This window comes from Centroberyx gerrardi, chromosome 9, assembly GCF_048128805.1.
Source record: "Centroberyx gerrardi isolate f3 chromosome 9, fCenGer3.hap1.cur.20231027, whole genome shotgun sequence".
Taxonomy (NCBI): domain Eukaryota; kingdom Metazoa; phylum Chordata; class Actinopteri; order Beryciformes; family Berycidae; genus Centroberyx; species Centroberyx gerrardi.
The window spans coordinates 4,661,327-4,673,891 of NC_136005.1; the positions used below are offsets into that span (position 1 = coordinate 4,661,327).

The 12,565-nt window shown below is 40.2% G+C and overlaps 1 protein-coding gene across 1 annotated transcript in view; it reads right to left on the minus strand.

The window, feature by feature from the left end:
* Positions 1 to 1,899: 1,899 nt before the first annotated feature.
* The window catches only part of camsap2a (calmodulin regulated spectrin-associated protein family, member 2a), a 77,266-nt gene continuing 66,600 nt past the window's right edge, over positions 1,900 to 12,565 (minus strand). The window contains exons 13-18 of the mRNA XM_078285704.1: positions 12,053 to 12,191; positions 10,334 to 10,555; positions 9,234 to 9,330; positions 6,804 to 6,919; positions 5,704 to 5,822; positions 1,900 to 4,629 (exon numbers count right to left, since the gene is read on the minus strand). Of these exons, the coding sequence (XP_078141830.1) occupies positions 4,324 to 4,629; positions 5,704 to 5,822; positions 6,804 to 6,919; positions 9,234 to 9,330; positions 10,334 to 10,555; positions 12,053 to 12,191 (999 nt within the window). The 3' untranslated portion in view covers positions 1,900 to 4,323. The remainder of the gene's footprint in view (positions 4,630 to 5,703; positions 5,823 to 6,803; positions 6,920 to 9,233; positions 9,331 to 10,333; positions 10,556 to 12,052; positions 12,192 to 12,565) is intronic.

The window sequence follows — 12,565 nt, forward strand, 5'->3', positions numbered from 1 at the left end:
CAGAGTGCAGTAAGACCTCCGGCTCAGTGGGAGAGAAGCCACCGCCCTGTTCCCCACAGAGAGCCAGTCTCCTCTGCAGACCCGAGCCTGGCTGCCGGCCGCGCTGCTGCATCAGCCCGGCCGGCCGGCCGGCCGAGCCTCAGCGCCGTCTGCCGCCAGCTTATTTGGCATGACAACACACGCGCACACACACACACACACACGCACGCAGACACCGTTCAGTGGACCGGCATGCAGGACAATAGAAGCCGCCGATGCCATTCATTTTAACTAAAGTGCAGGTCATGTAATTGCAGGAAATCGTGCAAGACTACAGTGTGTCCAGGCTAACACGCCAGCTCCCTCTCCTCACCTGTCAGTTCGCACCGATACCGCGCCGCGTTAAGCCGCTCCGCGCCGTCTGCTGTCTCCAGATGCAGTGCTGCACGGAGCAGAGGAGAGGAGAGGAGAGGAGAGAAGAGGAGAGGAAGGTGTGTTTGCCCGTTAAATCCCCCCCTTTGTTTTTCTGGAAAGGTCCCTTCTGCCGTATTTCTTGTACACAGCTCACGGTTGCCATGCGGACACCGCCGCAAACCACCAATCAACTGTGGCGATGACGCCCCGGTCACACCTACAGATCTGCGATCAGCAACTTTCAACTGAGCGGCGCTGATGTAGTGCGAAATAAAGACTGATAAATCATGACGCCAGCTGGTGATTATCACTAACAACTACCGATATAAACAAGACATCAATTATACTTTCAGAAAAGCATGAATGTATGCTGTTTTCCACTTAAGAGACCCCATGCTCATCAGCTGGTAGGGTACTTTATGATTTATACATATATATATGTATATATATATATATATATATATATATGTGTGTGTGTGTGTGTATATATATATATATATAGCCTACACTGCATACTTATGTCAGCCTAAAAAGGTGAGTAAATTATGATCTCGTAGGTGAGTAACATAAACAACGCCTTATATAGACAAAGAAGTCAATTAAACTTCAGCTGGATGTGCACTTTACAAATTAATGTCATGAACAGTTATGTCAGCCTAAAAAGGGTCAACTGAGTTTGAGTAGAGCATTGCTTGGAGTAGCTTACTGAATCTCATTGGATTTATAAAAACACCATAGCCTGATATATTTAAAAAAAAATATTCAAGAAATCTTAATTCAATAATGATCACGTTTCCGCCTTTATCTGAATTAGCATAATTGTATTTCTGTTTTTATGTTTTACCTGATAATGCGAACAGCTAAGTGATGCACACAGTTTCAAAGCTGTCAGTGCAGCTGCTGCATCTTTATTTATTGATCAGCTGTATTATTCTCAATATGTTCAATTCTTTTAATTTTATTATCTTCTGTACTCTGTTGTCTTTTCTTATCTATATCCATTCTCTGCTGCTGCAGTGACCCAGTTTCCCCCTGGGGATCAGATCATTGAAATGTCATCTAATCTGATCTGATGTAATAATAATTAAATTTTATTCTTCCACTGTAGTCTTTGAACAGTAGCTTAAGAAAATGGTTGCTAATACATAAGCACCAGATGTTAGTTAATTAATATTTATATTAAATGTTACATGGTCAAAGGTTTTTGTGCATTTGATATTTTATGACGTTGAACATGGCTCAGCCAATCAGAACTGAGGACAAATTGCACTTCATAGATAATGTGGTTAAGTCATTACTTTCAACTATGTTGTCAGCAGAGACTTTAATACGATTCATTATATTAACAGTAACCCATAATGTCTATCTCACTTTGGAATGAAACTCTTCTTTTGTAACTTTTATATAATCACAAAAGTCAAAACACTTTTTTTTTTTTTTACTGTGAACACCACCACACCAATGCTGAGGCCATGCTTAGTTTTATTCAATGCAAAAAGGAAAAAAAAAAAAGAAAAAAAAAATGAAACTACATGTTCAGCAATATGTCGAATGACAGCACAGCGTCTGATGATCAAAACAAAGTTATCAGGGTGGACAGGTATGAGCGCACATGAACACACTGTACAATATTATTTTCATTGCAGTTTAAATAATCGTTCCCCTTGGCCTTAAACAGCCAAAAGCGAGAGGACAGAGCTCCGCGTGGAAAAATCCACTCAAACAACAACAGCGAAATACTTCTGTACTCTGCCATACCAGTTTACATCTTCAAAGACATGTACAGCTTTCTCTTTTGGTCATAAATATTCCCCCATTTGAAAACAAAGCACCAACGTTGGCAGATGTGTGTGTGTGTGTGTGTGTGTGTGTGTGTGTGTGTTGGAAATTGTACCTGCAGGTGTTGATTTGTCATGTTTGGTGGCAAAAGCAACATGATACTGGCTGTCTCTACCCGTATGCAGCAACAAGAATGTGTCCTATTCTGCCTTGCATTGCTTTGTGAAATTAATTTTAATTTTCCTAATAGAATAGAAATGAAAGGAAATTGAACAGAAAAGTACTTTTCACCTACTTAAGACATGTAGTCTCTATAGGCAACAGGCTAATGTGCTGCTAATCCACTGTTTTAAGATCATGTAAAGTATGGGTCAACACACATTTGTGTTACTTTTAATAAAACACGTTAAAAAACAGAACTAAAGACACAACACAGGCTGTTATTAACATGTGTGTGTTGTGCCAAACTAGATGCACAGGCGTGTTGTGTGGTTAAATTAATCTTGCACTACTTGCTGTGATGAAACTATGATTTTCAATAAGTTCAGATGAAGGTGAATGGTGACAGAGTGCCTGGTTAATGTGCAGGCAGGTTGTATTCTCAGTTTTGGAAGTCAGAGCAGTGTGAAACATTTTGAGGACTTTAAATGAACTAGTCAGGAATCTAAACCTTCTACACAGACTGAATTTACAACATACGCTGTTTGGTGGTATATTTCATGAGTGCAGACATTGTTAGCATGGGGTAGTCCCAGTGGGAATCAAATTTAAACTTAACTTTAAAATGCTAGCACACCAGTTTAACTTGAAATCCTGACATCCTTCAGACAGTTTCTCGGTTGTCATATCATGCATTTCAGTCATATCCCTGAAACCACTGGGTGAAGGTGTGAATGTACGTCATCTTAATATTCTCCAAAGATCCTACATGATGCAGTTGGCAGCATTTCCAAAATGAAAAGAAGTTAACACTGAACTGTGTTTGTTTTATTTGTTCACAAACCTGCTGTGAACCAGCAGCACAGAGTCATCTAAAGCAGTGGTTCTCAACCTTTGAATCCCAATGGCTCCTTGTTGTTAGTCCCCTGTTGTTAGTGTGAAGGTGCAGGATGGTTAACTCTGACAACAACTGATGATTTTTATTTTATTTGTTTTACCTAATTAATTATTAGCAGAAGCCTTGAGGCTGCAAGTACTCATTATTTCACAAGAAAAAAAAAGGAATTTATGACAAAGATTACAAACATGACAATATATTTGTATATAAGAAATAGAGTTTTTTTTTCACATACCATAAATCATCTTACAACTCCCCCTAAATTATCTCATGACCCTCTGGGGGTGTTCGGACCGGCAGGTTGAGAACCAGTGATCTAGAGTAACGTCCTGCATTCTTTAAAATCACTTTTTCAAGAGGGGTTCTGAAAAAGCTGAAACCGCTTGGCTTTGTCGAGCTGGACACACATGTACTGTGTGGCTAACACTAGCTGTATGCAATACGTTTTTTTGGCCCTTTGTAGTCTTACATACCTTAACTATACAAACTGTTTTACCCACAGAGATGAGGAAAAAAGTGTTCTTCCAAATACAAAAAGCCTCTCTAAGGTATACGTTGCTTTACAATCACCTCATTGCACTCGCACACTAAAACAAAACGAGCATAAGGCCACACATGTCGACAAAAATCAATCTGTACAAGATGAATCGAAAACATTCAGTGCTTCAGTGTACCAAATAAAACATCCCGGCATTCATACTGTCTCTTTTTTTGACTTTTGGCACATACAAAATAAAAACAACATACACGCACACATGCTGTCGCAAAAATGACTCAAACCTGACAATCTCTGAAAACACATACGTGAGAAGCATTTACAACATTTTTCAACAGTGGCGTACATTCCAGTTTTTCATAATCTTTGATGACTGAGTCCTGTCGCGTCCAGTCCAGAGTGTGTAGGAAAAATAAGGGCAGGAATGAAACGAGAAAAACAAACAAACATAAAAAAAAAAAAAGGACAAATATGCATTCATCTAACTGGCATTGCAGGTGTTTGAATCTTCATGGATATGTACAGTGAAGTGCAAATTGAAATGGGTACGATCCATTTGGAGTGGGACATGGAGATGGGTGAGGGGTATTAAGTTCCATTAGCACTGGGCAGGTAGCACTTTTTTCGGGGTGGCCGGCTTCTTGGTCTGCCAGAGGTGGCTGTGGATCGTCACGGCGTCCACGCTGGCCGACATGGTCTTGGCCGGTATCTGGCTGAACTGCTTCTTGTCCGAGTTGTACTTGTAGAGGCCGTCGATCATCTTCCGCGTGATGCTCTTGGGGCCGATGCCCGCCAGCTTGTTGATCTCCTCCGACTCGGGGCAGTACGTGTAGAGCGAGCGGAACTGGCAGCCCGCGTCCCGGAACAAAACCAGGAAGTTGTTGGCCTCGGATTTCTCCATTTCCTGTTGAAGGTTGAGCGCAGAAATGTGCATTAAGAGGTGAAGGTGATGTAGGCAAAACGTTTCTGACGACTTGGTTTGTTTGTTTTGTTTTGTTGAATTCACCTATCATCTTCTTCCCCTTCTACTCTTACTAATAATAATTTAAAAAAAACTGATTCTACAAATGCTACTTATTCCTACTGAAGGCTTAGCTGATGAAGACGGTCGGTTTGTCCACTGTTGACAAAATGTACTTATTATAAGTCGCTTTGGACAAAAGCATCTGCTAAATGACATAATGTAATGTAATGTTTTGTGGATTCTCTCATGTATGGGTGTAATATTTGAAGGTGAGAGTATCCACTGACTTATAAGACGATGACTTGAATACCAAAACCTTTGTTGTATTCTTCCTCTTTGTGATTAAAATTATTATTTTTGCATAGCCTCCGACTTTGGGCATTCATTTGAGTGAGCAAACCCCCTTTTTTGGACTGTTATAGTACCAAGTTGAGTCTAGAGCACTGCCAACACCAGTGAACCTGCTATAAAAAAGCTCTAATTAGCTGTTGCAATCATTTATTTTTTTTCCAAATTTAAGCATTAGGGGGCTAATTTCAATCACAGACAAATTTTCCATTATTTTCATTCATTAGAAAACCAGATGTCTTTTTTTAAGCAAAATAGATCTGGTGGTGTGTAGTATTTGACTTTGTTACATTTCTTACATTTCAGTTTTGCTCCAAAAATCAAATGACCACCAACAGAAAAAATGTTCCACCTAGTCTACAAAATCATTACTTATATGAAAATAAAGTAAGTTATGAGTTACTGCTGAAGTTATGAGTCATGACAAGACTCATCCTTACAAAGCAGTTACATTTTTACAGAATGGACATACAGTGTTTTGAAATGAAACCCGCCATATATACTTATTTATTGCACTTTTGCCTTTATTTGATAGATAACGATGGATTTGAACCCAGGACGCTGAACCCAAGCCTCCGAGGACTCCCCAACCCCTCGTATATTACTCAGTATGTAAAAAAAACAACAAAAAAAATAACAAAAGTATAATATCCATCATGCCGTTACCTCTAATATCTTGTTCTTTTGGCCCTCGTTGACCTTGCCTGCCAGGCAGCAGTGGGCCAGAGCGTTCTGGATGATGTGCTTGTTAGATTTGGCGCTGGGCTCCTTGTACAGCTTCGGCCCTGAACAACAACAGAAGACGGACCATCAGGATCACACTGTTGTCATAGCAACCACTCTCTGTCAGAGAAGGGACTTCGACTCGCTATCCCACACAATCTGTTGATAAATCATTCAGGGGCTTTCCTTTTGAAGATTTCTGCTGGTATTCATGTGGATGTGACGCTCTGACAAAGGAGTCAGAACAATGAAAGCGCTGTTGGAGTATTCACACATAATCACACAATCGCTTTATTTGCACGGCCATATTTGATTTACAGCCATACTCAGGGTGGGAAACCCTATCCAGAAGACAGCAAGGCAGATGCAAGCTCAACTAATTAAATCAATTAAAATATACACCAAAATTATCCTTCAGTATTGTTGAAATGTGAACCGAGCTGGAGGCAAAATTACCCAAGAAGGTCCAAATCAAAGACTACAGCAACTGGATAGGAGGAACGTCCATGATGTTTGTCCATAACATTAGCTAATGTTAGCAGTCAGCTACTTCATGTTGTTGATATTATATTTATCCCAGCTAGGTTGAATTGTGTATATTGTAGCCGAGTTTTAACAGTTTTAACCAGCTAAAGTCGTCTTGCTTATGTTAGCTAGCAGACACATCTAGCATAAACAATTTGACTGTCAAAGAACCACGAAGGATATGAAACATAATGTTTGGATATTACCAATACTAGGGATAAAGGCTGTTATATGCTGAGAGTTAATAAAAATTAGACCTACATTATTTGGTTGATCTAATTTTGTTAATTTGCAGTTATTTAGAAATAATTCAAATATAGCAGAAAATTAGATCTTCAGTGAATAAATGTGTGCTTGAGTGAGTGAGTCATTGAATCAGACAGTTTCAGACAGTACACACATATTGGTAATGGTTGCATAAAAGCCCTAAAGGTTGTTTGTATCCGTAAGTAAACCCTCCTAGGTATTACTGCGATAGTAAACGAGTGGAGGATTGAATGTGTGCTACGCTGACCTACCAGTGTACTCTGTGTTGGAGGTAACAGAGGAGGTGGTGGATCCATTTTCCCAGTCCTTCTCTCCATTTCTGCTGCTGGAGCGACTGGGGGACAGAAAACCATCTGCAGAATCCGGCCTGGAACACACACACACACACACACACACACACACACACACACACACACACACACACACAGCGTTAGGTCACCTCTCTTCACGGGTGCTGACTTCTCTATACTCAGCAATTCCAACTTGTCCTATAGCCAGGGCAGGAAAGTACATTTTTTGTCCACCAGGCACATTTGCTGCCACATCCACAGATTCATTAGATACGTTCAGTATTATACCAGCCAACTAGAAATTTTACGATACAATACCGCCTCCAAATAATTGGTAACCTGCCAAAATGCCTGGATTGACGTGACAAACTTGCCAGCCATTTTAAAACCTTACCAGTATTTGTCTGGTGGCTGGTGTCACTTTCCCACCCTGACTATGTGTCATGTTTGTGTGGATTTATCCTTCACAGTGGGGGGAAATGTAAATGTGCTGTTTTTGCAAATAGCAAACCCAAACAATGTGATCATCATCAGCAGGGATTTATGCTTTGCCTGGGGCTTCTGTTGTACGACATCTCAAACTGTAAAGCAGCGTAAAGCTTGCAGGCACAGGCAGTGCAGTAATGTGAAGCAGTCTGGTGCACTTAAGGTCAATAAAAGAGGCTTATAGATTGTAGTGCAGCACTTGGCATTTACTTGCTCTTTGTCAGCTACTGGAAATGCACTTGGTATCACATCTACACATTAGTTTTCTCATAAACAAGTAATATTCCAAATATACTCAGGAAGACAGTGAAAAACACATGCGTTCCATCGTATTTACAAGGCAATTACAAAATTAAGCAAATGCACTCATTTTTCAGCGTAATTATGTGAGTTATTAATGGGCAGAGCAAGAGCAACTAAAGCCAAATTTGACTAAAAGGTGCTTGTAGTGCTTTTTTGTGCATGTTAGTTATACTATCAAAAAACGCCCATTTTAATAAGTTATTTGAACCTTTTTTAATTCTTTTAAAACAAGCGGGGAAATCTGACAATAGGGTGTGAAAGTTTTACTACCACACAATGTAGTGACATTATCTTGAATAAGGCGGAAAACTCCACTTGTTTCAAGGTAACGTCATTTAAAAAAGGAAAACTCTTGAAATAAGTTGAGCCGCATTGGAAAGAAGAGAATTTTTCTCACCCTACTGCCAGATTCCTTCACTTGTTTCAAGAAAAATAAAAATTAAAAGACAAGAGTATAAGATTTAACGACTTATTAAGATGGACGTTTTGTGCGGTGTGTGTCTCACAGGGTTAGGCCGTGACATCGTGTGGCGTTGAACAAAGCAAAACCATTTACTTTGATGTTTTCTCAAGTGTGGAAAAGCCATGATAGCAGGAGTGGACACAGCAGAAGGGTTAGTGGAAAAACAAAAGTGATCGTTTTGTGGCGACGGTGACAAGCGTAGCATTGGGTCGGTGTTCTGAAGTTAGGCATGAGGATCTTTCCAAGAGGGAAAAGAAAACCCAGTGGGGGGTTTCAGTGCAGGATTGGGCTCGGGGCAGCATGGCGTGCCTTGGGGTTGAACTGCCGCGTAGAAACTAACCTTCTCCTTCTCAGTTTAGGAGAGCTCAGAAAGTAGAAGAGACTGCCAGAGGCTAAGCTAGCACTTCTGACAGGTGCAAACCAGCAGGAGAGAAAGCGGTCAGAGAAGGAAGACGGGGAGAATACAGGAGAAATGTTAGGCCCGAGGGCCGGAGTTAGTCTGCAGAGCCTGGCTTTAAAAACAAGGTCAGGAAACACACTCAAACTATGAAATGTCTTAAGACTTGTGTCAAAGGAGAAGTTCACCCTAAAATCAAAGTTTGTCAGATGTTTTCAGGTTTCAAATGAAGTCTTGGCAGTTTTACTGTCATTGTATTTGCCTGTTTTATTCTTCCGTCCCTTTTTTAATTCATGTCTGGCATTTATATTGTTCCTGGCTTGTATTTGTTCTTATTTTACTGGCTGTAAAACCCTTAGCAACTCAGTTTTAAAGGGTGCTGCATAAATAGTTCATTATCAAAGTATTAGTACTTAGAAATATTAAAATGTTGGATGCATCCCAACATTAGCAGGGTTCTAAGTCTATTTAGTTTATTCAGGACTTCAAGATTTCAGATTTCTGGACTATATAACTCCCATTCATTTAGGAATACAGCAATGGGATGTGATGAGGAACACAAATAAACATAAAATCACAGTGGATTCCTGTTTATTTGTGTTCCTGATCGCATCCCCGACCAGCTCTCTGAAAGCATCAGTCAAACCCTGAGTCTGAAGTGAAACGTTCCCACGGATACCAAACTTTTACATCGCATTTCGCACGTTACACCAACGCTTCTAGAAGTATGAAAGCGTCTCACCTTGGCGCCCTCTTCTCGGAGTGAACACTGTCGCTGTCTCCCAGGTTGAGGGAAGCCAGGGACAAGCTGGAGACTGAAAAGACACGTTGGCGTGAACCTGGATGTGAAACGGCGAGACGTGGCACAGCACGGGACACACGGTTACACCGACTCCACGGATGACGACAGCACCGGGCCGCCCGCCAAACTTTGTGCCAAACCAGTCGCAGAGCAATGCAGCTTCGGGCTTCAGACATGAATGTACGCTCACACAAATACACACTGTATACACACACACACACACACACACTCATACATAACTATACACCACCAGTCACAAGTTTGGACACACTACATTTTTCTTTATTTTTACTATTTTTCACATTTTAGAATAATAGTAAAGACATCAAAACTATGAAATAACATAAATGGAATTATGCAGTGACCAAAAAAGTGTCAAACAAATCAAAACTATCTTATATTTTAGATTCTTTAAAGTAGCCGCCCTTTGCCTTGATGGAAAGACAAAGGCTTTGGAAAGAAATTCATACATAGGATCAACTTCACTATTTATATTTGTCTAAAAAACAAATTTCAAGCATTTAAGCAGAAGCCTTTAGATCAAAATGGCTTTAAGAGAATGAAAAACATAGAACATTCAATCAGGTGTGTCCAAACTTTTGACTGGTAGTGTATATTTATACACATTACAGAATGCATACTGTAAATTTGAAGATTTACACAGAAACATCTTAATACACACACACAAACACACACACACACACACACACACACACACACACCGGTGCTGCTTTGCTCCTTCAGGATGTCAAAATGTTTGATTTCAAGCTCCATATTTTGTGCTTATTAGATATCAGATACAATACAAAAAAATCCTGTTTATTAGAATTGATCTCCTGTGAGAACCATCAATAATATTAGAAGCTCAAATGAACCAAATCAGATGGGGTTCATTTGATGGTTTACTAGTTAACACCAGAAAAGTTTCTTTTAGGAGACAAAGACATTTTGAGGTGGCACAAAGCCAGCTGGCCGCGGGGCACAGACCGGACAGACAGGGTGAGGGGTGACCTCTGAGTGGGGGTCGTCTCCATGGTTACCTGTGGCAGCCCTGACGGGGGTTTTGGGGGAGTCCATGCTGTCTCGGTGGATGGACTTGGGCCGGCCCCGCCTCTGCTTGGCGGCGCTGGGCGGTCGGGGTTTGATGACGGTGTCCATGTCTTTCATCAGCTTCAGCTGCTTCCTCCTGAGGTACTCCTGCTTGATGAACTCCCGCCTGGCCTTGTCCTCCTCCTTCCTGAGGCGCTCCTCCTCCGCCTTCACTCTGAACGGAGGGATGGAGGAGAGTTAGGGCAACGAGAAGGAATAAGGCAGGAGTTGTTAATTTTCAATTCAAGAGTTATGGAGAACATGCGTGATTATACACTCCAAAAAAAATATCCATATCCTTATTTTCTCAAAATAAGTGACAAAATCTGCCATTGGGATGACATAATCTTTCTGATGCAAATTAATTTGCTAAATTTGATATTAATGGAGTGATCTGATTTCTCTGCCTTGTTTCACGATATTGACAGTTTTCTACAAAATTACTGAAACAAGTGAAACTGCATTAAAAATAAGTGGAATTATTACATCCCAACTGGCAGAATCTTTCACTTGTTTTAAGAAAAATAAGATTTTAGGTCTGAATATGAGGCTAAATGATGATGATACAAGTTTATTCATTAGGATAAACCCCTTGAGATGAGCCATCTCGTTTTCGAGGGGGTCCTAACATACAATACAAACAAAAATGAAAAACAAGAAATGAATCAAAGACATTAAAGTAATAGGAAAGACAAAAACAAAACAACAATCAACAATTCAACAAGCACACTACGACTAAGACAATCAACATACAAAAATCAGAAAGATGAGTACATTGGTGAACACGACCACTTGATGGCCACAGAGAGGCCGTGAACAAATACTTGCCCAGCAAAAATATAATAGAGAATAAAGAATATAGAATATACAGTGAATTGTATATTATATATAGGAATAGCATCATCTGAATCTAATCTAAATGACTTGTTAAGGAGGAATTTTTGCAGTTTAACAAACATATAATTTTCGTTTGAGTTTGGGTGAACAAATACTGACTCAACACTTTAATAGAGTACACTGGATTTTTGATGAACTTTGATGAACTGAAGGTTTATAGCAGTGTAGCATGCATGTAGTATTTATTTGGTTCATTACAGTATGTGCTAAGACTGTGTTTAATGGATGGTACATGCTGGCTTAGCATCATCTCAAAAGCACTAAATACTGGGTGAACAGAGATGTGAAAATGTCACCAATCTTCTTGTTGCACAAGGGTTAGTTGTTCAACTTATTTATATTTCATTAAGAGATGTAAAGTATATATAAGTTAAGCTATGAATAGTAACAAACAAATTCGCTATGCATCCATTTTGGAAATAAAAATATTACCAGAGGTTCATTGTTGAATATTTACATTCTCGCAATCGTCTTAAGGGTCTTTAGAGAAGTCAGTAACTTAAATGACATTGCATGGTGAATTTCATTTTCTAGCCAGACATTAAAGTTGGTGTCCAATTTTTCCAATGGTGCATATTCACTTTGGAATGACCTTTTGAGTATAGATAGGCTATTTGTTCCCCCAGACTGAAGGAAAGAATCCAAAATCAATAGGACACTAGCCACACAGTGAGCAAGTGACACCAACAACGGCATAACATTGACTTCCGTATGCCTGTGCGCTCTGAAAATAGAAACAGAGTGTGTATGGATTTTTCCAGATGTGCCAACACACCGAGCCTCCTCCTTCTTCTGCTCCAACTCGGCCTCCAGCTGCATCTTCCTCTGCTGGCTCTCCTTCTCCCTCCTCATCCTCTTCTCCAGCAGCGCCGCCCTCTTCTGGGCCATGTTGTCGACGCCCTTCCCCTCCTCCTGAGGAAGGAAGGAAACACAGTCAGCTGTCTCACAGTGCTAAGAGTTTCTTCGTTTACTACTCACTACACTAAGCACAGTCAGCGATGGGTGGCATTTTTGTGAAATACTCCTAAATCATCCTTATGTCTCAACTAATATAAAGTATGAGATAATTTTCTTTAAACTAAGTGTGGAAGGTCAACTCTCCTTTGTATATTTTAAAGACCCCAAGAAACGGCATCTTTACTTTACTTGATTTGTTGTATTTCCTGTTGAAACAGGATGTTGGGACGGGACATAATGCAGTGAGGGATCATTCAAAAGTCTAAACCAATCAAATATCAGTCAGGGAGAGAAAGGCAGTTTTATTTGATGAGAGGAGCGGAGGGGCG